The 26,826-nt window shown below is 39.9% G+C and overlaps 1 protein-coding gene across 1 annotated transcript in view; it reads right to left on the bottom strand.

Annotated features, from left to right (window-relative positions):
* Positions 1-22,853, bottom strand: part of LOC127101957 (uncharacterized) — a 65,886-nt gene extending 43,033 nt beyond the window's left edge. Inside the window, exon 1 of the mRNA XM_051039381.1 lies at positions 20,433-22,853. Coding sequence (XP_050895338.1) covers positions 20,433-22,853 — 2,421 coding nt within the window. The remainder of the gene's footprint in view (positions 1-20,432) is intronic.
* Between the last annotated feature and the right edge of the window lie 3,973 nt (positions 22,854-26,826).

The raw sequence follows: 26,826 nt of genomic DNA, 5'->3' as shown, positions 1-26,826 counted from the left end.
AGATCCCAGATTTACTTCTAGATTTTGGGAAAGTTTGCAGAAAGCGTTAGGGACTAAGTTGAGGTTGAGTTCAGCTTATCATCCTCAGACTGATGGTCAGACTGAAAGAACTATCCAATCCTTGGAGGATTTGTTGAGAGCTTGTGTGTTGGAGCAGAGTGGTTCTTGGGATAGTTATTTGCCGTTGGTGGAGTTTACTTATAATAATAGTTTTCATGCTAGTATCGGTATGGCTCCATATGAAGCATTGTATGGTAGGAGGTGTAGAACTCCATTGTGTTGGTATGAATCAGGTGAGAGTGTTGTACTCGGACCTGAGATTGTGCAGCAGACGACTGAAAGGGTTAAGATGATTCAGGAGAAAATGAAGATTTCTCAGAGTCGTCAGAAGAGTTATCATGATAACAGGAGAAAGGCACTTGAGTTCCAAGAGGGAGATCATGTGTTCTTGAGAGTTACTCCGACGACGGGTGTGGGTAGAGCTTTAAAGTCTAAAAAGCTTACTCCGAGGTTTGTGGGTCCGTATCAGATTTTGAAGAGGGTTGGGGAAGTGGCGTATCGGATAGCTTTACCGCCGTCGCTTTCTAATCTGCATGATGTGTTTCATGTATCTCTGTTGAGAAAATATATTGCGGATCCTTCGCATGCTGTTCAGTTGGATGATATCCAGGTGAGGGATAATTTGACCGTTGAGGTGTTGCCAATTCGGATAGATGACCGAGAAGAGAAGACCCTGAGAGGTAAGAAGATTGCTCTAGTGAAAGTTGTTTGGGGAGGTCCAGCTGGTGAGAGCTTGACTTGGGAGCGTGAAGATCAGATGAAGGAGTCGTATCCGGCTCTATTTGCTTGAGGTATGTTTTCGAGGACGAAAACTCTTTTAGTGGGGGAGAGTTGTAACACCCCGATTAAAATAAGAGAATTATTTAATTGAGTTAATATTATTTTATTAATTTAATTAAATAAAGTTGAATTATTGGGAATTATTATTATTATTATATAGATGTTATTGATTTTAATAATAATTAAATAAATAAAATAAATGGAATATGAAGAGTGGAAGGGTAAAAGTGGAAATGGGATAAAAGAGGCCAAAGTGAGAACTCAGGTTGTTTTCACGTGTTTTGCCTCAGAGTCAGAGAAAGAGGGAGAAACGCTGAAGAGAAAGAGAAGGAAGAGGAAAAGGCCAAAGAGTGCTCAGAGTTTCCTTCAATCCAAAGAGGTAAGGGGTCTGAACCTTATTAAACGATAATATGCGAGCAATTTCATGATATCTGTTGGATTATTGATGGATTTTGGGGATTTTAGGGAGATTGGGAAAGTTGGGGTTTTGATGGGAAATCCTCCGATCTGTGAGTTTTGTTGAGTTATATGCACTGTAATCGAAGTATGTTGTGTATATATGACTGTTAAATGTCGATATTGAGTTGTTAGCTGTGGAGTATGAGTTGTGGCGAGTAGAGAAGCAAAGCTGCGCTGGTTTCCTCAACAGAGGGCTTCTGTTCGCACGCGATTCGCGGCGCGAAGCCCAGTTCGCGGCGCGAACTGGGCAGGATTCAGAGGAGTTCTGTAACGCATCGTTCGCGGCGCGAACCCTGCTTCGCGGCGCGTACTGAAGCGAATTTAATTGTTCGCGACGCGATCCTTCGTTCGCGGCGCGTCCTTGAAAAATGGAGGAGTTCGCGGCGCGTCCCTATGTTGGCGGCGCGAACTGGGAAAATGCAGAAACTAATGTTGGTGAGTTTTGAGTACGTTGAGTTGCGAAACTCTTAGTAAGTCGCTGTAATTGTATTATAGACAATTAACAGTGATTATATGATTGTGTATGAGGTGTTTATGATGATAATATGTTGAATTTACGTGTTTACTTATGAATGTGTTATGTGACGATGTGATATCGTTGTAATGTTGTTGTTGTTTTGTTGAGTTGAATGTCATGCTATTAATGATGATGATAACATGACTATATGATGCTGTTGTTGCTATGTTGATTATGATGCATGTTTGGTGTGCATGCATTCATGAAAGGCCGATGCCTAGTGATGAACGGACTGAGTTCCAATGATGTTGTTGACTCCGGGCTTGTTGAGAGGCTTGGTTCCTTGTGGGGAACTCGGATTCTATGGTGATGAATCTGGGAGTGGTGATCCTGTAGTTGGTCACAAAATGGGTATACCGAGTCGTGTTAAGTCATGCATGGGTGTGTGCATTGCATTTGATATGTTGTTTTGTTGATGTTCATGAGTATGTTGATTATGATGATTATGATGAGCTGTGTTGGCATATGTGAAATATATTTATGTTTATATTTCTGTCGTGATATTATTATTTAATAATGTAATTCTCACCCCTTCTGCATGTGTTTATGTTCATCTATGATGAGCAATGTGCAGATAAAGAGGAGTAACTATTGTTGAGGTTTGAAGAATAAGTGTAGAGTTATTCTACAGAGTCGAGTCAAATGCTCTGGTCATGTGACACCGGGGTTATGGGATTCGATAGATAGTGGTCATTATTTAAGTTGTTTATGATGACTAAATGTTGAGATGTTTTGTTGAGAATATGTTGAGATATTATTATGAATTGTTATATGATGAATTATAATATTAGTGTCGTTGTCCGCTGCGAAGTTTTAAATATTAAATAATATGTTTTATGTTGTAATGCAATAAGTGTTATGTTGTAAGAAATGTAAACTCTTCTACATGTTGTACTCTGATAATATATTTAAATATGTCGTTTGGGTAGAAGGGTGTTACACTTAAAACCTTCCCATTGCATAACTAACCCCCTTACCCCGATCTCTGACATTTTACTAGTTTTTGATTCGATAAAACTTTTTAGGTTTTTGTTCGCTTTCTAACCATTCCTTTGGATAAATAGAAGTGCAGTGGCGACTCGACTTGTATGATTTACCTTAGATTTAGTCAATATCTCTAATGGTAATGAATACCCCGCTACAGAAAAGTGGCGACTCTGCTGGGGACATTTGCCTAGTGGGGTTTGCCTACTTTTCATTTTTGTTGTATTGTATTGTATATTATTTTGTGACATATTTTTGTGCAATTTTGGATTACTGTATTGTATGTAATGATTGAATTGCTTGAATATTAATTCCTTGTATGCTTGGTGATCTTTGTGAGATGAGTTCTATACCCGAACTCGAGAGCACTTAGGATAGGAGAATGGCATAGTCTTGTTGACTTGTGTTGAGTTATTCCTTAGCAAGTTGACTTGCAAGCCCATTCACTTGGTAGAGGTCATGTTGGGATCAATAATGTCACACAAGTAGTTGTGGTTAGACATTACTCTTTCCACTATAGACCCTAGAAGCCAAGGACCTTAGTTTACCAAGCCCATCTTGGCCTATTCTTAGGATGTAGTGCGAAAGTAGTTCAAGTGTAAGATTTGATACGATTGTTACGCGATACTACACTCATAAGAGTCTCTCTTGAGAATATTTTTGGAATACGAGTAGTCGTTTCTCCAATAATATCCGAAAGATGGGATGATGACTATGGGAACCTCTTGTAGAACATGTTTGGTAGGTTTAAACCCTAGTACACTCCCTTTGGGGTGGTTCTCAACCGAGACTCCATGCTCGTGACTTGCAACAAACCCTTGATTCATGGTTGGTCCGTTCGTGTATCCTTAATATCAATGGAACTTGGGTGTTGATAAGGTGTAAACCATAATCCACCAAAATGGATGATTGATATTAAGGATGACATGATCCATCCCATGACCTTTGTTTGGTGTGCTTTGCTTGATCCTTGAGTGTGATTGTTGCATCCATGCATTCATGCATCCATTTGCATCCATATCATCAATAATGAGGAAATTTTCAAGGAACTTAAGAGATCTATTTGCAAATTTTCAGACATGGAAAGACAAAGAAGGAATACAAAGAAGTACAGTTTCAGACAACCCGACTTGAAAGAGCTAAGGAATTTGACATCCTATGTATTAGATCCCTTGGGTTTCAAGGCTCGTTTTGGGAAGCTTCTATCTATTCTGACTACTCAAGTGGACGAAGGATTGATGAGTGTGCTGGTGTAGTTCTATGATCCCTTGTACCGTTGCTTCACATTTCTGGATTTCCAGCTTTTGTCCACACTTGAGGAGTATGCCTACCTTGAGGGTATACCTATCCTAGACCAGTTGTCGTTCAGTGGCTTAGAGAGTGTTCCTACTTCTCAAGAGATAGCTGATATGTTGCACATAGATGAATCTCTGGTTGGTGCTCATATGACTACCAAAGGTGGAATTCAAGGTCTCCCTTCTGAGTTCCTCATTGCTCAAGCTACTATGTATGGGAAGGCCATGAGTGAGGTCGCCTTTGAGGCCATATTTGTACTTCTCATCTATGGGCTAGTGTTATTCCCCAACATCGACAAGTTTGTGGATGTGAACGCTATTAGGATTTTCTCTACTCTTAATCCCGTTCCTACTCTGTTGGGTGACACTTACTTTTCTTTGCATATGAGGAATGCAAAGGATGGTGGTACCACTGTGTTTTGTTTTCCTCTGTTGTACAAGTGGTTTATTTCGCACTTGCCATAGACGGTCGCCTTCAAGGAGAACAAAGGATGTCTACGGTGGTCCACAAGACTTATGTCTCTCACTAATGATGATATCTTTTGGTACAACCGTGTATACGATGGTGTGCAGATTATCGACTCTTGTGGTGAATTCTCCAATGTGCCTCTTCTTGGCACATGTGGTGGGATTAACTATAACCCTATTTTAGCACGTCGTCAGCTTGGGTTCCCCCTAAAGGATAAACCCAATAACATTCTGTTAGAGGGTGTGTTCTTTCAGGAGGGTAAAGATCCCCAAGGCTTGAAGGGAAAGATGGTCCGCGCTTGGCGCAAGATCCATAGGAAAGGAAGGAAGGAGCTAGGTCTGAAGAACTGTATCGCTTTGGAGCCTTATCATTCTTGGGTGAGGAGGAGAGCTTCCGAGTACCTAATGCCTTATGAGTATCCAAGACCTACACCTTTGGTTGTTGCTGGGCCTTCAACCCTCCCTGACCAAGGAGTAGAGGAGTTGAGAGACGAAGACCGTTCACGTGCCTGGATCTGTGAACGAGAGGAGTTGCTTCAGCAGATCAAGGAGAAGGATGCTTTGATAGAGTTCCTCGAGCACCAGGTTATTGATGATCCTGATGATACATGGACTTCTCTACTTCCTCAGTCTTCCAAATTTTGGAAGAGGAAGTACGATCGACTCGCCAAAGAGAAGGCAGACATGGAGGCAGCCTATGAGAGGGAGGTGAAGAAGCTTCGTGCATCCTACCTTCCAGTCTCCAGAGCTTTAGATGATTGCTTCTAGGGTTCCATAGGATGATCATTTTCCTTCTCTCTTGTATTGTATTTGGTTATCAATATTGTACTTCTTTGGTGTAAAAATATTTCCAAATGATATTGATATAATATTTCCATATGTGATAAATGCTCCAATATTTGCAAATAGAACTCTAAAGTTCCTCTGGTAAATAAAAAACAAATCATATGCACAAGCATCGCATGCATCAAGTGCATAAGCAGGTTTTGCTCCAGGCTTCTTGTTCTATGGTCTAACTCTGTGTTCTTCATTTATTTTGAAGACAAGCTGACTCACTGGTACTACACCCGAGCCAACGCATCAAGACTAATGAATCATTTGGAACAAGAGAACCGTGAGCTTAAGGAGGAAGTAGCCAGATTGACTGCCCTGGTGGAGTCATTCATGGCTGTCCAGAGCCAGTCATCTCCGACACCTTCAACTCCTCCCCAGAGGACAGTCATCTCTGAGATTGTCTCTTCAACCGTGCCTGCGGCCAACGTCCACTTCGCACCAACAACCATCCAGCCAGGTTTCCGTGGGGGATGCCTCCCAACTTCATGCCTGAGGGTCCTGCACCCATCTTTGCTTCTCTACCGGCATCTAGCCCGGACCTAGTTGTTCCTCCTCCTGTCGTGCATACTATGCCCAGAGTAGACGACACCATCTACCATTCTGAGCCATCTGAGGGCCCAGATGTCTAGGAAAAGATGGATGCTATGAACGATCATTTTCTTGAGCTCCACAAGGAATTGAAAAACTCTCCAAGGAAAAGACCTTTTCGACAAGTCTGTTGTTGAACTCTGTTTGGTCCCTAATGTCGAAATCCCTGTAAAGTTCAAGGTTCCTGACTTTGAAAAGTACAAGGGAAATACTTTCCCTCTCAGCCACCTGGTCATGTATGCCAGGAAAATGTCGACTCAAATCGACAATGACCAACTTCTCATTCATTACATCCAGGACAGTTTGTCCGGTGCTGCCCTGAGATGGTATATGGGCTTGGATAGCGCGAACATCCGATCCTTCAATGACCTTGGCGAGGCCTTCGTCAAGCAATACAAATATAACATGGATATGGCACCCGATAGGGATCAATTGAGAGCCATGTCCTAGAAGGACAAGGAAACTTTCAAAGAATACGCCCAGAGGTGGCGAGAGGTAGCAACACAGATTGTGCCCCCACTGGAGGAGAAAGAAATGACTAAGATCTTTCTGAAGACCTTGAGTTCTTTTTATTACGAGCGGATGATTGTCATCGCTCCTTCTGACTTCACCGAGATGGTGAACATAGGGATGCGTCTGGAAGAGGGAGTCAGGGAAGGGCGCCTGACCAGAGAAGAAGGCTCTTCTGCCAAACGGTATGGGACATTTGGAAAGAAGAAAGATGGAGAGGCACATGCTGTGACCTCCCATGTTAAACCAAGAAGACCCTCGGTAAGGAGGAAGACCGTGCGTCCGGCCGGTGACCAGCATCAGGTGGCTCACATAACATCTGTTTTCAGAGATAATCAGCAATATCAGCATCACAATAATAATCAGCAACAATAACATCCGCAATATCAATAACAACAACACCTGTCCTCAACAGTAGGCCTACCAGCCTCGAAACAGTAATCCATCCAGTACAAGCTACGAGAGGAAGAGGGTCACCTTTGATCCTATTCCCATGACATATGCAGAATTATATCCCTCTTTGATAGAGAGGAAATTGATTACTCCACGAGACCCACCGGCTATACCTACCAACCCTAAGTGGTGGTATAAGCCCGAATTACACTGCGTTTATCATTCCGGTGCTCTCGGACATGACGTGGAAAACTGCTATCCACTGAAGACCAAGGTTCAAGACCTTGTGAGATGTGGTATTCTGTGTTTCGAGGACGTAGGTCCCAATGTAAAGAAGAACCCATTGCCCGAGCATGGGAAATCTGTCAACATGGTCCAGGGTTGCCCTGGTAAATACAAAGTCAAATATGTCAGTCATATTTGACGATCTCTGGTCGAGATGCATAGACTGCTGTGTGAGTACAGTCATTACGAGCACGACCATGATGGATGCCGAGTTTGTACTGTTAATCAAAGAGGATGTCGCCAAGTCCGCAAAGATGTTCAAGAAATGCTGGATGAAGGAGTCATTGAGATACTTCAAAACAAAAATGTTGATGAAGATGCTGATGAAGTCAATGTAATTTCTCCGATATTTCGGATTCCCGAGCCTGTTATTATCAAGTACGATGCAGCAAGCAAAAGGCTTCTCCTTCTTTGATCATTAAACCAGATGGCCCTGTGCCATATTCTTCTAAAAAAGCAGTTCCTTATCGCTACAATGTTGTAGCATTAGAGGATGGGAAAAAGGTGCCCCTACCCTCTTCATCTGTTGTTAATATTGTCGACGTCAGCGGCCTGACCCGTAGCGGTCGTGTCTTCTCGGCTCCGCCGAAACCCCTGATGTTCGAAGAGCTGATGCTGCTGATTATGCTGAATGCCCGGTTGGGATTGCTGCTAACACTCCGAATCCTGCCTCTACATTGAGAACTCCTATCTCTGTTGGCCAGAGTGGCGATACGAAAGAAGACTGTGATGAGTGTCGCAACCTGAAAAATACGGTATGCGAAAAAACAACCGGCGAGAAAGAAGTGACAGAAGAGTCGCCACCGTGCGTTATTTATCCCAAAGGAGGGAAAGGAAACGCTTGAAGTAAACCTGAAGAGAGGAAAGGAAAAGACAAGGTCTCGCAACCAAATCTTGGGTTCGGGAGTCGATTATGCGAAGGGAAGGTATTAGCACCCCTACGCATCCGTAGTACTCTACGGGATCCACTCTTGTTGTTCTTGTCTAAAGGGTGTGTGTTTATCTAATGTACTATTTACTAAAAGGGTCAAGAGAAAAATGACTCGCACAGATATCGCATTCATTGCATACGTATCTCATCTGAATATGAGAATCAGAGTCTTCGTAGCTCGGCTACCTATGGGTGAAAGAGATGTGTGCTCGCCAAGACATCGCGTCTTATGCCTACATATCTCATCTGGAATGAGAATTAGAGCATAATGTAGTTCGGCTAACTAACGGGAACAAAAGTCTCGATTGCAACTAGGGCAAGAGAAAGGGAAGGTCTCGATCGCAACGAGGGCGAGAGAAAGGATCGCAACAAGGGCGAAAGCAAACAAGGATTAGTTGTTAGCCGTTAGTCAAACTCGGCAAGACATCGCATCTTGTGCCTACGTATCTCATCTGAACATGAGAATCAGAGTTGCCGTAGTTCGACTAACTGACGAGAACAAAAGTCTCGATTGCAACTAGGGCAAGAGAAAGGGAAGGTCTCGATCGCAACGAGGGCGAGAGAAAGGATCGCAACAAGGGCGAAAGCAAACAAGGATTAGTTGTTAGTCGTTAGTCAAACTCGGCAAGACATCGCATCTTGTGCCTACGTATCTCATCTGAACATGAGAATCAGAGTTGCCGTAGTTCGGCTACATAGGGATTGCCATCTGAACATGGACTTACAAAGGAGGACACTAGTTGTGTCCAAGGAGAGTGGGCAATGTGTTCACGTCCTAGCAGCAGGTGTCGCAGCTCGCTGAATCGAGTCTTAGGCGGTTACCTCTTTGCAATAGAACGGACTACATGCCACAAGATCGGAGACGCTCGGAAAGGTCTAGAAGTGGGGGAAGCTCTTCCCTAGAGTTGTCATGCAATATGTACTTAAGTGTTAGGATTTACAAATGGGAATATCTACCTAATGTTAGCATGCAAAGAATATGGGAATTCTACCTATGTTATCATACAAAAGAATAAGGGAATCCTACCTATGTTATCATACAAAAGGATATGGGAATCCTACCTATGTTATCATACAAAAGGATATGGGAATCCTACCTATGTTATCATACAAAAGGATATGGGAATCCTACCTATGTTATTATACAAAAGGATATGGGAATCCTATCTAAAGGGTGCTACCTAATCGGGACAAGGATCGACGAATGGAGCAAGGAGAGGTGCTAGGGATAAGGGTGGATGGCGATGCATGAAGCAATCGACTTACGAGGTTGATGGCGATGCATAAAGCAATCGACTTACAAGGTTGATGGCGATTCATAAAGCAATCGACTTACAAAAGGGTGGATGAATACGTGTTGGTTCTGTTAGGTTTTGAAAAATGATTACTCGACGTTGGATCGAGGTTTTGATCTTGTTTTGAAATGGTTATCGAATGTTCATTTTAATTCTTGTATTAACAGATGAATAAAGAATGAAAGAATAAATATTATACATTTCATGGGAGAGGGATACATTTGTAATGAATTGGGATTGTACATGGCAATCAAACAATAATAATATACGCCTCATACAACATACAAGTAGGCCACAGTTAATCAAACAAGTAAGATATAAACAAGTATATAATCAAATCAAATAATCAAAGAATGAAATAATGAAGCATTAAACAATGTATGAGAAGTATAAACATATTAAACAATCAAACTATAAAGACATGGATGAAAGAAACAAGTATAAAAAATATCATATGAATAAGACAAGTGAAATTATGCACACAAAGAATCAATGAATAATTTAATCGGGAAATGATGCAAGGATCAAATGAAATCAAGATGAAAGGCCTCTAATATGTGGCACATGAGATGAACAAGGGAGGATCAAAAGATCTCTTCAATTGCCCTAAGCAATCTCTATGTCAAACATCAATCATAGAAAAGTCAACCGAAAAGTCAAGTCAACTTAAAAAATATCAAATAAATAGTAAATTAATTACAAAAATTATGAAAAAATAAATTAAAAGAGGTGGGGTCAGTACATCATCATCCCCTAGAAAGGTTTCAAAAATAATGAAAATTGGTTATTGAATTAATTGAATCAAAACAAGGGTCAAACCAAAAGTCAAACAACAAGACTAGGTTAGCAATAAATCAAAAAATAAATAAAAAATGGAAAATAAAAAATTCAATAAAAGGTCAAGTTGACCATGAGACATTGGTCAACCATCATCCCAAAAATCAGAATCTAAAAATAATTTTTAGTTATGGAAATAAAATAAATAAAAAAAAGTGTATTTAAAAGGACTATTTGAAATAAATAATTGAAATAAAACAGTAACATTAAATAAAAACGAAAGTAAAAATTAAAAAAAATTAAATGAAACATTGAGGAATATAAAAAGTATTTTTTTGTATCTTTATAAATGAATAAAATATTTTTATTAATTAAAATGAAAACAGTAATTAAATGTGGAAAGAAAAAAAAGAAAAAAAGAAATGAAAATAAAAGTGATAATGTGAGTGATGGGCCAGATGGGGGGTGGGAACAGCAGGCGCCAAGGGAGGCCCGGTCCAGCGAATGGTGTGTAACAGCATGTGACAAGGAAAAATAAGAGTTCATTTAAAATAAATATGTTGCACATTGGTCAATTGGACAAAATACATTAAGTCATATAAGACAAAATGAAGCACCAGGGCCAGGACCCAATACCGCGTGCGCGATCCAGTGGCTCTTGCGAAGCCACGTCAGGCTCGGTCCATGCTCTCGCGGCGGGATTTTTCACGAGATTAAGTATTGATTGAACTTAACCCGTTTGAAAAATATTTTAAATGCAAGAGTCGCCACCGTCTTTTATTTTATCCAAAAAGAGGAAGGGAAAAATAACGATAAATCCCTTTAGAGTTACGGGTTCGGGGGTTGGTTATGCAAAGGGAAGGTATTAGCACCCTCTACATCTGTGGTACTCCACAGGAACCTTTTTGCTTATGTTTATGTGAATGCTTTGCTTTTTTCGCTTTGATCGTTTGATTGGGGAGATGAGAAAAGAACTTGATTTTATTGCTTTTGGACTCGATAAAGTCGTAGACTTCATGCCTACGTATCTCCAAGGCGCAATGGAGAAATCAGAATCCACGTAGTTCTCCCAAAAGAAAAGGGGAAAGTCTGTTTTGTTGATTTTAGATTGGCATGTCTTGCCATCTCTTGCTCGACCTAGGCGGGAGGCTTCGAGACTGACACGTCCTTTTGAAAATGTTTTTAAACTGAAAAGTCAAAGCTGGCAAAAGATTTGAATGAGCCTAAACCCTGAAACAATAAATAAATGGGCTCATTATAAGGAAGCCTAAGAGTAAGCTTGTGAGTGTGTGAAAAGGGTTTCTTAAACGGCGACCGTTGGAAACGCATCGGGTTTCTCTTTTTGGATTTTTCGATTTTTTAACATAAAACGTGAACAATACGATTAAACACACAATACAGAAAATAAAAAAATGCGAGAAAGTAAATTATTACAACACAGTTAGCTATGAATAGTTAGTATTACGAATAGTTAGTGGAGTTAATCGAGCTGAAACTGAAACGAAACGGTTAGTAACAACATAAACAAATATAAAAAAACAATATAAACATTTACTTTAGACAAAATAAACATTTGATATAAATAAACATTTAATTAAAATAAACATTTAAACAAATAATTAATTTAACTAACATTTAAATAAAACATATATGCAAAATAATAATAAAAGATAAACAATATTTAGTAAACAAAAGTAATATATATATATATATATATATAATATATATATATATATATATATATATATATATATATATATATATATATATATATATATATATATATATATATATATATATATATATTATTTTTTAGACAATAAATATATAATAGACAAAAATATATATATGTACATTTAGACAAATAATATATAATAGACAAAAATAATATATATATATATATATATATATATATATATATATATATATATATATATATATATATATATATATATATATATATATATATAATATATATATATATATATATATATATATATATATATATATATATATATATATAGACAAATAATATATAATAGACAAAGATAATATATATATATATATATATATATATATATATATATATATATATATTTATTTATTTAGATATATAATAGACAAAAATAATATATATATATTTTTCCTTACTGATCCCCCTTCTCTTTTTCCTTACTAACAACATCTATCTATATATATATATATATTTAGATTACTTAAACAATAGGAAACCTAAAAAATATCTAACATAAATTAATAATATATATTTAGATTACTTAAACAATAGGAAACCTAAAAAATATTTAACATAAATTAATAATATATATTTAGATTACTTAAACAATAGGAAACCTAAAAAAATATCTAACATAAATTAATAATATAATTTATATATTATATAATAATAATAATAATAAACTAATATAATATTAATCCTAATTAGATAAACTAATTAACAACTAAACACAATTAATATTAAGCACAAATAATATTAAACGGCACACGATTAAAATACGATAAAATCGAGCGACACGAATGCGATAAAAATGATGACAATTTGCACAGCAAAACAGACAAATTGATAAAACCAATAAACCAGTAAACCGGTAAACCAGTAAAATCAACAACACGACTCAAACAGACTCGATTAAATCACACGGCACAACACGTAATTAAATAAACAACCCTAGGCAATAATAAAATCAACACGACATCACGAAAACGCTGACAAACACAATCACAAATAATCGGACAATACGAAAACTCTAATATATTCGAAATACAGTCAAAATACCGACAAACAAACAATTAAATAGATAAAAACGCACAAAACCTAATCGAAGCGATGCCACGCACAAAAGAGATAAGCGAGATAAATACGAGGCAACGATATCGGCCAGGTTTTGCTAAAACAACGAAATACAACACGGTAAGCAACGAAAACACACAAAACTTAATCAAACCAGTTGTCACGCGAAGTTTAAGAAATTGAGATGAATACGAGACAACGAGATTAATCAAGATGTGGTCAACAAAGCCAAAGTCAAATTTTGGGGTGCGACAGATGCCCCTATTTAATTAACTTAGGCCAGATAGCCGGAGGCTATCGAATGGCGTAAGGTAATTAAATATGACAAACGCCACAAAATTTGACCGCAAATGCATGTATGCATGATGCAAAAGACAGACAGACACAGAGACACAGGAGTGCAAACTCTACTGGGGAAGGACATACACCGACTCAATGCATGAAGGTAAACACTGAGAACACTCAGCTGGGGAAGATTCACTACCTATTCATAGATGGAAAATAGGAGGAAAAGAGATATCGACTCAATGCATGACGATACATCACTATCTCATAGATGAAAGTGGGAAAAGATCAATATAACAAGAGTACTGATGTGACAGTACATTACCAACTCAAAGATGGAGGTAACAGAAAAGATGAATACCAACTCAAGGATGAAGGTATAACAAGGGCATAATAAGAATCGAACTACGTTGACTCATGGTTGACAGCTCACTACCCACTCATTGATGAGGTAAACAGGACATGCCAACTCAAAGTTGAAGGCAAGCTTCAAAAGATTGATAATAACACTGCTAGGGAAATCAAATTCCAACTCATTGATGATGGTGTAGATGAAGAATCAGATCTAAGGATCATTGTGCAGACTTACAGTTGAATGCACACTACCAACTCATTGATGAGGTAGACAGAGAAATGCCGACTCAAAGTTGAAGGCAACCACCGATTCATTGACAAAGGTGTTTAAAAGAATTTAGAACATATTTTCCTGGAGATGTTTATCATTACCGACTCAAAAATGACGGTGGAAGGACAAAATATACCTAACTCATAGATGAAGGTACTCCATCAACTCAAAGACGAAGATGGAATCAGAAGTTATTTGTGCAGACTCAAAGATGAAAGCACACTATCAGTTCAACAAGGATCAAACATACCCTACTCATAGATGAAGGTACTCCATCAACTCAAAGACGAAGATGGAATCACAGGAAAATGTGCGAACTCAAAGATGAATGCATATTACCAGCTCAAAGTTGCAGGTACTTCACCAACTCAAAGACGAAGGTGGAATCAAAAGGAATCTGTGCTAAACTCAAAGACGAAAGCACGCTACCAGCTCAAAGTTGCAGGTAGAACCATGGAACTTTCTGTGAGGATGTTATCAACTCATAGATGGAGATAGTAATTAATTTATCCGAGGGATAACAAAGGTTACCACTCATGGATGTAGGTAACTCAAGTTTGTAACGGGTACCAACTCAAAGATGAAGGCATAAAGGACTTGGACACAATATCTGTCATGTCTGTTTTACTGAATGAGAGTCACAAAGACTATATTGTTGCCTTCTTTTACTGGAAATTTCTGAGCTTTATCTGGAGACACGAGGTTCAAACTAGGATAGAACTAGAATGAAACGGTCAAACAAGACTTCAACTGAAGAGGAATGAACTCATCAGGATTTACAACTGAAACAACCATCTTCCACGAGGCATAGATCTCTGTGGGGAACATGACCAATAAAAGGTATTTTGCTGCTTATGAGGATACTCTATATGGAGAGATTGACTCAACCCACAATATAAACAAGGAAGCAAGGTGCATATGAATGCAAGCATGATATGTCATAGATATGCATGAATATTTAGTAATGAATGCATGATGGACAAACAAAACTAGGAATAACTAAAAATGTTAACAACTGCATAAGGACTTGCTGGAGATTTGCACTGAGACTCGCTAGGGAGTAGTACAAAGACTTGCTGGGGAATTGGTACAAGAGCACCATATCCAGGTTTTTTTAAAAGTCTGTCTCTGCTGAGGATTCCGTAGAAGAATGGAGATGCCTTCTACTTCAAAAATGCAGGAGATTCCCTGTGGTTCTTGAATTTGTGAGGTATATGAGGATTGGACCTTTCTGAGGACTCCGCTGGGGATACAAGGTGTTATCCTATGGAAATAAGATGATATTGTAAGAGAAGTCCTGCAATTCTTGAATTTGCTGATAATGCAGAAGGGATTATTCTTCTGGAAGACTCTGCTGGGGATAAAGTCCGCTAGGGATAGGTGGTATCTTTCCAAGGAATAAGAATATAGGGGAAATCTATCCTTGATTTTTTTGCTTTAATTATCATGGAGACTTTCTGTATCTGAAGACTCTGCAGGGGATTATGGTGTCTGATATCTGGTTACGAGATCTTTCCTCTAGGAGACTCTGCCGGGGAACAGTGATGTCTGACCTTTGAATATAAATGAGAATTTAGGAGAAATCCTGCAATTCTTGAATTTGCTTAAAATGCATAACACACTCTTCTTTTACTACAAAACATTACTGAGGAGGAGACATATCCTTCTATTGAATGGACAGAGAACAACAGGAGATTCCCTGTAGTTTCTGAATATCAACTTTCTTCACTCGCTGAGGGATGGAGACCTCTGTATTACTCCTGCTCAGGGAAATCAAATCTTCCTTCTCATCCTCTGCTGGGGACATTGCTGATCCCGCTTTAATAAATTACTGGGGAAATACCTGTAGTAATCCCATAGGCTAAATCTGTAACTTAAAACCTGGATCAAAGTCTTCATGATCAATTAACCGGGGAGTCTTCATGATCAATTAAACTGGGGAGTCTTCATGATCAATTAACTTGGGAGTCTTCATGCCCCAAGTGAAGGGGATAAACTTCTTGAAATATTTCTTGCATGATCTCTTGAGGAAAACTAGGAAGCATGGCTGGGGATATCCAGAATCACAACCTCTGCTGGAGAAATGTTACTGCCAAGACACCTGTGGAGATTTTTTCATCATATACATATAAGGATAGTAATATGAACATGTCTAGTTGGAATCACATGATTTCAGAATTACTGGGACCACATGTCTCAATCCTTTTATTGATGTCCACAAATCAAAATAAATAATCTTTATATTTTTCAAAAACTGTTTTTAATTCAAAACTTTTGTTTCAAAACATATCTGTCAAAGTAAAAGAACTTTCGTAAATTGAAATGAAAATTAAGAGTGCCAAGAAATATAGAAAGGCTCAAATTGATTTGATAGGATGGTAATCAGCCAACAGCGTGATTCCATAGATCTTTACAAATTGGAAAATGGTAATTTCGTGGAAAAAGGGTACGTTGAACTACAATGACATCATTCTCTCTTCCACTTTTGACCTGTATTGCAGCCTTGAGAAAGTTGGAGAACTGTTGAAAATATTCTGATACTTCAATGATCTTATCTCTGTTATGCAGTTACTTGCCCGAAATCCCTAACTTTTGCCTAGATTGCCCTTTCGGGTTTTCAATCTACCGGGATAATATTCTCTTTGTTTTTTTATGTCTCTAATTTCTGCTTGGACCGCCCTTTCAGGTTTTCAGTCCACCGAGACGCTCATTTTTGCCTAAGTCGCCCTTTCGGGTTTTCAACTTAGCGAGCTGTTCTTTTCATTTTTTAGGCGAAGTATTTCTTGACTGCATCTGTATTCACGGGACGTGGAAGCTCTTCACCATCCATGTTTGTAAGAATTAAAGCACCGCCTGAGAAGGCTTTCTTGACAACATAGGGTCCTTCATAGTTAGGAGTCCACTTGCCCCTAGAATCATTGTGAAATAGTATCATCTTCTTGAGCACAAGGTCACCCTCTTTGAATTCTCTCGGCTTAACCTTCCTATCAAATGCCTGCTTCATTCTCTTTTGATATAACTGTCCATGGCACAAGGCAATCATTCTTTTTTCTTCAATCAAATTCAACTGATCGTATCTGCTTTGACACCATTCAGCCTCTGACAACTGAGTTTCCATTAGTATCCTCATTGATGGAATTTCAACCTCTATCGGTAACACAGCTTCCATACCGTATACAAGTGAAAATGGGGTTGCCCCAGTTGAAGTACGGACTGATGTTCTATATCCGTGTAGTGCAAAAGGCAGCATTTCATACCAATCTTTGTAGGTAACAACCATCTTTTGAATGATCTTCTTGATATTCTTATTTGCAGCTTCAACTGCCCCATTCATCTTGGGACGGTAAGGAGAAGAGTTGTGATGCTCGATCCTGAAACTTTCACATAATTCATCTATCATTTTGTTGTTCAGATTGGAGCCATTGTCAGTGATGATCTTGTTTGGAATGCCATATCGGCAAATGAGATTATTTTTGATGAATCTGACCACCACTTGCTTTGTCACCTTTGCATACGAAGCTGCTTCCACCCATTTGGTGAAGTAATCAATTGCCACGAGAATGAAACGGTGTCCGTTGGAAGCTTTGGGTTCAATCATACCGATCATGTCAATGCCCCACATTGAGAATGGCCAAGGAGCAGAAATCACATTCAAAAAGGTTGGTGGTACATGAACCTTATCAGCGTAGATCTGACATTTGTGACACTTCTTTACAAATTTGCAGCAATCTGATTCCATGGTCAACCAGTAGTAACCAGCTCTCAACATCTTTCTTGACATAGAGTGGCCGTTTGCATGAGTACCAAAGGACCCTTCGTGAACTTCTTTCATCAACATTTCTGCTTCCTTTTTGTCAACACATCTGAGTAAGACCATGTCATAATTCCTCTTATAGAGCACATTCTGATTAAGGAAGAAACTGCCTGACAATCTTCTCAAAGTCTTTTTATCTTTTTCTATTGCTCCAAGAGGATACTCCTGAGTCTGAAGGAAATCCTTGATATCGTGGTACCATGGTTTATCATCAAAACTGGCCTCAGCTGTAAACACATGTGCTGGTCTATCAAGTCGCTTGATCACAATTCTGGGTACTTCGTTTGGAAAACCCACTTGATACATTGAAGACAACGTAGCTAGAGCATCCGCCATATGATTCTCATCCCGAGGAATGTGATGCAATTCAACCTTGGTGAAAAAAGTCAACAATCTTCTTGCATAGTCTTTGTATGGGATCAAGCCAGGGTGGCGTGTTTCCCATTCTCCTTTGATCTGATTGATAACTAACGCTGAGTCACCATAAACAGTAAGATTTTTGATGCGGAGGTCAATGGCTTCTTCAAGACCCATGATACAGGCTTCATATTCAGCAATGTTGTTTGTACATTCAAAGCAAATTCTTGCCGTGAAAGGAATATAAGAACCTTCTAGAGTGATAATGACTGCACCTACTCCATGTCCATAAACGTTGGAAGCTCCATCAAATACTAAACCCCATTGAGAATCTGGTTCAGGCCCTTCTTCAGGAAGTGGCTCTTTACAATCTCTGGATTTTAGGAACATGACATCTTCATCAGGAAACTCATCCTCATTATCATCGTGATCTTCAACGGGTTGGTGAGCAAGGTACTCAGCCAACACACTGCTCTTGATAGCTTTCTGGGTATGATACTCAATGTCGTATTCTGATAACAGCATCTGCCATCTTGCAATCTTACCAGTGAGTGCAGGCTTCTCAAAAATGTACTTGATTGGATCCATTTTGGATATCAACCAAGTGGTGTGACTTAACATATACTGCCTCAATCTCTTAGCAGCCCAAGCCAATGCACAACATGTCTTCTCGAGTAAGGAGTATCGTGATTCACAATCAATAAATTTCTTGCTTAAGTAGTAAATGGCATGCTCTTTCTTTCCAGTTTCGTCTTGTTGACCCAGAATACAGCCCATAGAATTCTCAAGCACTGTCAAATACATAACCAACGGTCTTCCAGCAACAGGTGGTAACAAGATAGGAGGCTCCATGAGGTACTCTTTGATACTGTCAAATGCTTTCTGATAATCCTCTGTCCAAACACAATTCTGACTCTTTCTCAGCAATTTGAAGATAGGTTCACAAGTGGCAGTCATGTGAGAAATAAACCGGGATATGTAATTCAATCGTCCTAGAAAACCTCTCACTTGCCTTTCTGTTTTTGGTGCGGGCATCTCTTGGATAGATTTTACTTTATCTGGATCAACTTCAGTGCCTTTTTGGCTGACAATGAAGCCCAAGAGTTTACCTGACCTGACGCCAAATGTGCATTTGTTTGGATTGAGGCGAAGACGGAACTTCCTCAATCGTTGAAACAGCTTCAATAGATCTACTAAGTGGCCTTCTTCTGAACGAGACTTCGCGATCATGTCATCCACATAAACCTCAATCTCTTTGTGCATCATGTCGTGAACGAGCGTTGTCATGGCTCGCTGGTAAGTAGCACCTGCGTTCTTCAACCCAAACGGCATTACTTGATAACAGAATGTTCCCCATGGTGTTATGAAGGTAGTTTTTTCCATGTCTTCGGGAGCCATTTTGATCTGGTTATACCCGGAGAATCCGTCCATGAAGGAGAATATGTCAAACTTTGCTGTATTGTCTACCAACATGTCAATGTGAGGCAGGGGGAAATCATCCTTTGGGCTTGCTCTATTTAAGTCACGATAGTCGACACACATTCGTACCTTCCCGTCCTTCTTAGGAACTGGCACAATATTTGCTATCCACTCTGGATACACTGAAGTGGCAAGAAAACCAGCATCTATTTGCTTCAGAACTTCTTCTTTAATTTTGACGGCCATATCTGGATGTGTTCTTCTTAATTTCTGTTTGACCGGTGGACATTCTGGCTTCAAAGGTAGCTTGTGCTCTACGATGTCAGTGTCGAGACCAGGCATATCTTGATAAGACCAAGCAAACACATCTACATACTCTTTCAACAGGCTGATCAATTGCTCCTTGACCTGTGGGGATAACAATGCTCCAATTTTGACTTCTTTCACATTTTCTTTCGAACCCAAGTTGACTGTTTCCAAAGGCTCCTTGTATGGCTGAATAGTGTCTTCTTCATTTTCAAGCTGGCGGGCGACCTCTTCTGGAATCTCATCCCACTCTTCCTCTTCAGCTTCGAATACAGAATGTTCAAAGTTGGGAGATGGCATGATGTCATTGTGTTCAACGGGTTTAAGTAACCTGTACAAACAATTGTTTTTAGAGGACTGACCATGACATGCAAAAATGTGTTCTTTTTAAGGTTTTTTTTTTTTTTTTTTTGTGTTACCATTTTCCGAAAAAGCTGAAAAGATAAAAGGACACAAGTGTATAGGAACACAAAAGATCTTTTTCATGGATAGTACGTTTTTGACAAAAGTGCCCATTTTACAAAATTAATGCTTCGCGCTTTGGGCTAAAGCGGAAGATTTTTGAAAACTGAAAAGCTTAATTACTTTGATATGTGGACACAATGTGGGATGTCAACTGCGGTCCAGTTCTTCATAACTACTCCTGGTGTCACAAATCTGGGGCCTTCGTCTTCTGTCTTTTTCTCAAAAGTATCCTCTTCAACTGCTACCATGTTGATAAACCCACCGCTGTGAAAGATATCTTTGAAAGGTCGCACCACTGAAGTCTGCACTTGTTTTCCATCAACAAAGCCTAATCCTGCATGGTTAACGTTTTCTGGCAACTCTATCACCTTGCCCCACATTTCTGTAGGACCTGTCTTGACAATCTGCTGGGCGTCTTTGAATGACGCGATTGAACCTTCACTTTTCTTGTAATCATCGATGGTCAGGGCCTGAAATGGAGTTTGAACAGCCGTCTCGTCTACTTCTATCACACTAAACGATGAAAGGTGGCTAATCAGCATAGCCTGCTCCCCATTAACCGTCACTATTTGCCCATTCTTGAAAATTTTTAACTTCTGGTGTAATGTGGATGTAATGGCACCCGCCTCATGAATCCATGGGCGTCCGAGCAGACAACTATAAGCTGGCACTATATCCATAACCTGGAAAGTGATCTGGAATACATATGGTCCAATACCAATAGGCAAATCAACTTCTCCAATGACTGATTTTCTTGATCCATCGAACGCTTTCACAATAATTCCACTGTGCCGCATTTGCCCCCCTTTGTACTTTAGCTTCACCAAGGTAGACTTGGGCATGACATTCAGAGATGAACCGGTGTCAATTAGGATATTAGACAAAGAATCCCCTTGACAATTGGCTGAGATATGGAGAGCGAAGTTGTGATTCTTTCCTTCTTCTGGCAGTTCTTCATCACAAAAGCCTAAGCCATTGCACGAAGTGATGCTGCCTACAACATTGTTGAACTGCTCTGCTGTTATATCCTGTTCTACAAAGGCTTGATCAAGCACCTTCAGTAGTGCTTCTCTGTGGACAGCTGAATTCAATAATAAGGACAGGATCGAGATTTTTGACGGTGTCTGTAGCAACTGATCTACCACTTTGTAGTCACTGAGCTTGATAATTCTAAGTAGTTCATCTGTTTCTTTATCAAGGGTTGAATTGCTTGTTTGCCCTTCTGCTTCTCTTGTCACTGGTACCACGACTACTGGATCTTTCTCAACATTTCTACTTGGGATAACCGGCGGAGCGAACACGCGGCCACTGCGCGTCATTCGGCTATTTGCTGCGATATTGGTAACTGAGGCTAAGGTTTTAATCTCGACCTCTTTACCGTTCTCAATAATAGTTGCTGCATAGCGGTAGGGGACCGCTTTATCTGAAGTGTAAGGCATTGGGCCCGGAGGGCAAATCACCACTGGCTCCCTCGGATGATAAGCTATCTCTACTTTCTCTGGAATGTTGAAGCAAGGAATGATGACATTCACCTCTTGTTCTTGTGATTCTGGAGAACTCACTTGTCTAGAAATCTGAATCAAACCCTGATCAAGGACGCCTTGCAAATCATCTTGAATCTTTCTACAACCTCTTGAATTGACTGAACATGTACCACAGATCTGGTGGTCATGTTGGAATAGACCATGAGCACATAAAACAGAATGAATTTCAACCAAAGACCGCCGAATCTCCTCTATCTTCGTAACACGTTGTTCATTGAGACAAACTTCTATATTGTTCACTGATGAAGGACCATGACTTGGCATTGGATTGTCCTTCACATTGGGACCCATGTTCTTGAAGGTCAGGATACCTGCTCTTGTCAACTTTTGTACTTCCAACTTTAAAGCAAAACAGTTGTCTAAGTCATGACCTGGAGCATTCTGATGAAAGGGACAAGATACCTCTGGCTTGTACCACCAAGGTAGCACTTCTGGTACAAGAGGTCGTGGTCGTGGTTGCACAAGGTTTTTAGTGATCAAAGCTGGATACAATTCTGCATATGACATTGGAATTGGATCAAAATTGGTTCTTCTTTGCTGCTGTGGTGGACGTTGTTGTAACTGATGTTGATGTTGTTGAGGTTGATGTTGTTGCTGATACTGAGTATTCTGTTGGAAGCGGTTGGTACGCTGCTGAGGGTATTGGACTTGAACTGGAGCGGAAGTGATTACTGGAGTCACGGCTGCTATATGTTGGTGTTGGGAATGGTAAGGATAATTGATCCTTCTTGGATGATTATAGGACACAACATTAGTTTCTTGTTCCTTCTTTTTCATAAAACCGCCGTACCTCTTTGCCCCGCTTGAAGATGAACTTCCTTCTCTGACTAGACGCCCTTCTCGAACTGCTTCCTCTAAACGGACTCCCATGTTTACCATGTCAGTAAAGTTTGTAGGAGCGCTTGCAATCATCCTCTCGTAATAAAAAGTATCAAGAGTCTTTAAGAACACTTTTGTCATCTCCTTTTCTTCCATAGGTGGAATAACCTGTGCTGCAATTTTGCGCCACCTTTGCGCGTATTCACGGAATGTCTCCTTTTCTCTTTGTTGCATGGACCTCAACTGATCTCGGTCTGGCACATTATCAAGGTTGTATTTGTAATGTTTGATAAAGGCCTCGCCTAAATCGTTGAAAGTCTTGATCTGAGAACTGTCTAATCCCATATACCAGCGTAAAGCTGCACCGGTAAGGCTGTCTTGAAAACAATGAATGAGCATCCTTTGGTCGTTGGTGTACATTGACATCTTTCGCACGTACATAACCAAATGGGTCTGTGGACAAGAACTTCCTTTGTACTTTTCAAATTCTGGTAGTTTAAATTTTGCTGGCATCCTTACGTCTGGAACCAAACACATATCATTTACATCTCTGCCAAACAGTTCTTTCCCACGAAGAGCTTTTATCTCTTTTTGTAATTCCGCAAACTGATCCTGGAATTCATCCATTCTATCATTGAGACCAGGATCCTCACTTGGGGTAGGGCCGTGATAGACAGGTTCTCCTAGGTGAGGAGTATAGTGAACAACGGGAGGCACATTAGTGAAGACAGGAGCATTTGGTGGAACGAACTCTTGTTGATATCTATCTTGATTAAGATCCCTGGGTATTTCCCAAGGACGGGATGCTGTGATGGTAACAGAAGTGACTGGGACAACGTTGATTTCTGAAGCGATGACTGTAGTGACGGGTGCTGCTGTTGTCTGATTCTGAATTTGAGGTTGATTCTGTGCCGAAGTCTGTCCTGAATTATGAACTTGAGCCCTAGCCTGGGCTTCCTCTGCTTGTAGACGGGCGGTTAACATTTGGTTGCGCATCTCTGCTGCCTGTGCTTGCGCCTGGATCTGTGCATCTTGTGCTTCGGCAACCTGAGCTTGTGCTGTTTGAAGTTGAGCAGCTTGGGCTGCTTGGTTTGCTATCAATGTCTCGACCATAGCAGAAAGGCGGTCAACCTGAGCTTTCAATTCTCGGTTCTCGTTATCTGTTATCTCCATTCTTCTTTTGTAGTTGGCTCTTGTGTTGTAATTATGCGTCAGCTTGAAATGGATCTGCTGGCGGGAAGCAACTGTTAGAAGACTGGACCAAGACAGACAACCTGTATGCACGTGATGCATGGATATGCAAAATGAATGATTTTCCAAGGAACTCTAAGTGAAGGAAAAGATAGAATTGCAAACATTTTTGATAACAAAACAAAATTTTTCATTTTAAGCATTTTTATCAAAATATACAAAGTTATCAACCCAAAATACAACCAAGAAAACCATTTAAGGACATGTGTCATCAGGACGAGCATAAACAAGTAGGAGTTGTCCTTCAAGTCTCTCAATTCTTTCTTCATAGGCCTTCTGCATAAAAGCTTTCTCCTTCACCAAACTGTCTACAAGACCTTTCCATGCACCTGAGGACTGTGGAATCTGGGAGTAATCTGTTGTGCCTGAGGAAAATAAATCCTCTTGCACCCTTGGACGTTTACCTGCACGATCTTCTCCACTCTGCTCCTTTAACTGTCTCTGAAGTTCTTCATTTTCCATTTCGAGCACCTGGGCCTTATCCTTCCAAGCGTCTCTCTCTTTCTCGACCCTCTCCAAGGTGGCTTGGAGTTCTTCTTTGTCATCTAGCGGAAGGTAGGGGGTCTTCAACGAAGCGGGTTTGATAGGATCATGATGTGGGTATGGCATTTTCAACTGTATAGCTCTGGCTCTGATCCACTGGAGGTACGGCTCATAGGAGGTACAATCTTTCTTACCCAATTCAAGTCTCCCTTTGCGACAAACACGATGCCAAGCTCTTACTACTCTCTCTTTCATGGTAGGGTCCTCCTCGTTATCCCTCAAGAAAATACCTTCTAAAAGAATGTTAGGAGGCTTGTCCTTCATAGGGTAACCGAGTTGTCTCCTAGCAAGTACTGGATTATAAGAAATGATTCCCTTTGTGCCCATGAGGGGCACATTGGGGAACTCCCCGCAACTATCAATGATCTTCACATCGTCTAAAACTCTACTATACCATGCAATATCTGACTGGGTAAGAGACATAATCCTCTGTGACCACTGAAGTCCTGACTTGCGATCCCAAAAAGTAGCTGACTTAGGAAGATGAGAGACAAACCATTTGTAGAGTAACGGTATACAGCAGACTATGGTTCCTCCTCCTTTCAAAGTACGGTAATGGATGGAATGATAGGTGTCTCCGAGCAAAGTTGGAACAGGATTACCACTTAGGAAGATGCGTATAGCATATGAATCCACAAAACCTTCAATATTAGGAAATAGTAACAAACCGTAGATCAACAAGGCGAACAGATGCTCCACAATAATATCACAACCTTGACTGGCAAAATAAGAAACCTTCCCCATTAAGAACTTGGCAGTGAAACCTGGAAGTCCTCCTTTGGTGGTGAAGTTATTCTTGAATTCTGACTTCTTCATGTACAACACTTTTGCAAGAGAACTGTGCTCGGGTAACTTTTCTGAACCAGAGAAAGGTACTGTATCAGCAACTGGGATGTGAAGCAACTGGGCATACTCTTCCAATGTAGGCATGAGTTGATAGTCTGGGAATGTGAAACAGTGATAGACTGGATCATAGAACTGTACTAATGTCTGCAATAACCCTTCTTCCATCCTAAGCGTCAATAAAGATATAAGTGCCCCATATCTGTCTCTGAAACCAATAGGATCTGCGATCGAAGAAACCAGTTTCTTTAGTTCATCTATCTTTGGATTGATGAGATTGTACTTTTTCACACTTCTCCGTCCAAAATCCATGTTTCCTGCAATATTTGCAATCCTCACTTTAAGTTCCTTGGAAAAAGGTTGAAATGATGGGAATGAATGCATGTCATGCATGAATGCAACAAACACAAACATGGTCAAACAATACAAGGCTCAAGGTTCATCAGCAGCATGGAGTTTAGGACAAAGCCCCAAGATAAGTTCTAACGTTCACCTGCCAAACGGGTTCTAAAAGTTCCCAAGGTTATGGATCCTTCTTCGGATAATACCGAGTTAAGAAACTGCTCGCTTTCCAATATTATTCTCAAAAGAATCTCGCTTGAGTGTGATATCGCGTATCAACCAAACCAGACTTTTGGTCCGAAGTGGTCACCGCATCACATCCTAAGTAAGGCCAAGATGGGGTAAAGGTAAACTAAGGCCCTTGGCTTCACGGGCCCGTCGAAAGCAACAATGCCTCACAAATGACTTGTTTAGCACTATCACCCTCAAAGAGGTCTCCACCAAGCGGACAAAGGCTCAAGTCAACTTGGTAAGGATTGTCTCCTATCAAGTCAACCTGAATTATCATCCATCCTATCTCAAATGTGCCCCAAATCCGGGTATAGGATTTATCACAAGTATCCCCCAAAACCCAAAATAACAAACATTACAAACAATACAATTTAGCAAATATTCACAAAGCAAACATATAAACAAGCAAAGATAGGCTAAACCCTCAAATAAGTTTAAGCATATTTCCCCAGTGGAGTCGCCATTCTGTTGCGGCGGGATTTTTCACGAGATTAAGTATTGATTGAACTTAACCCGTTTGAAAAATATTTTAAATGCAAGAGTCGCCACCGTCTTTTATTTTATCCAAAAAGAGGAAGGGAAAAATAACGATAAATCCCTTTAGAGTTACGGGTTCGGGGGTTGGTTATGCAAAGGGAAGGTATTAGCACCCTCTACATCTGTGGTACTCCACAGGAACCTTTTTGCTTATGTTTATGTGAATGCTTTGCTTTTTTCGCTTTGATCGTTTGATTGGGGAGATGAGAAAAGAACTTGATTTTATTGCTTTTGGACTCGATAAAGTCGTAGACTTCATGCCTACGTATCTCCAAGGCGCAATGGAGAAATCAGAATCCACGTAGTTCTCCCAAAAGAAAAGGGGAAAGTCTGTTTTGTTGATTTTAGATTGGCGTGTCTTGCCATCTCTTGCTCGACCTAGGCGGGAGGCTTCGAGACTGACACGTCCTTTTGAAAATGTTTTTAAACTGAAAAGTCAAAGCTGGCAAAAGATTTGAAT

This window comes from Lathyrus oleraceus, chromosome 7, assembly GCF_024323335.1.
Source record: "Lathyrus oleraceus cultivar Zhongwan6 chromosome 7, CAAS_Psat_ZW6_1.0, whole genome shotgun sequence".
Taxonomy (NCBI): Eukaryota; Viridiplantae; Streptophyta; class Magnoliopsida; order Fabales; family Fabaceae; genus Lathyrus; species Lathyrus oleraceus.
The sequence above is the reverse complement of the archived record's forward strand: the minus strand, read 5'-3'. Positions and strand labels throughout refer to the sequence as shown.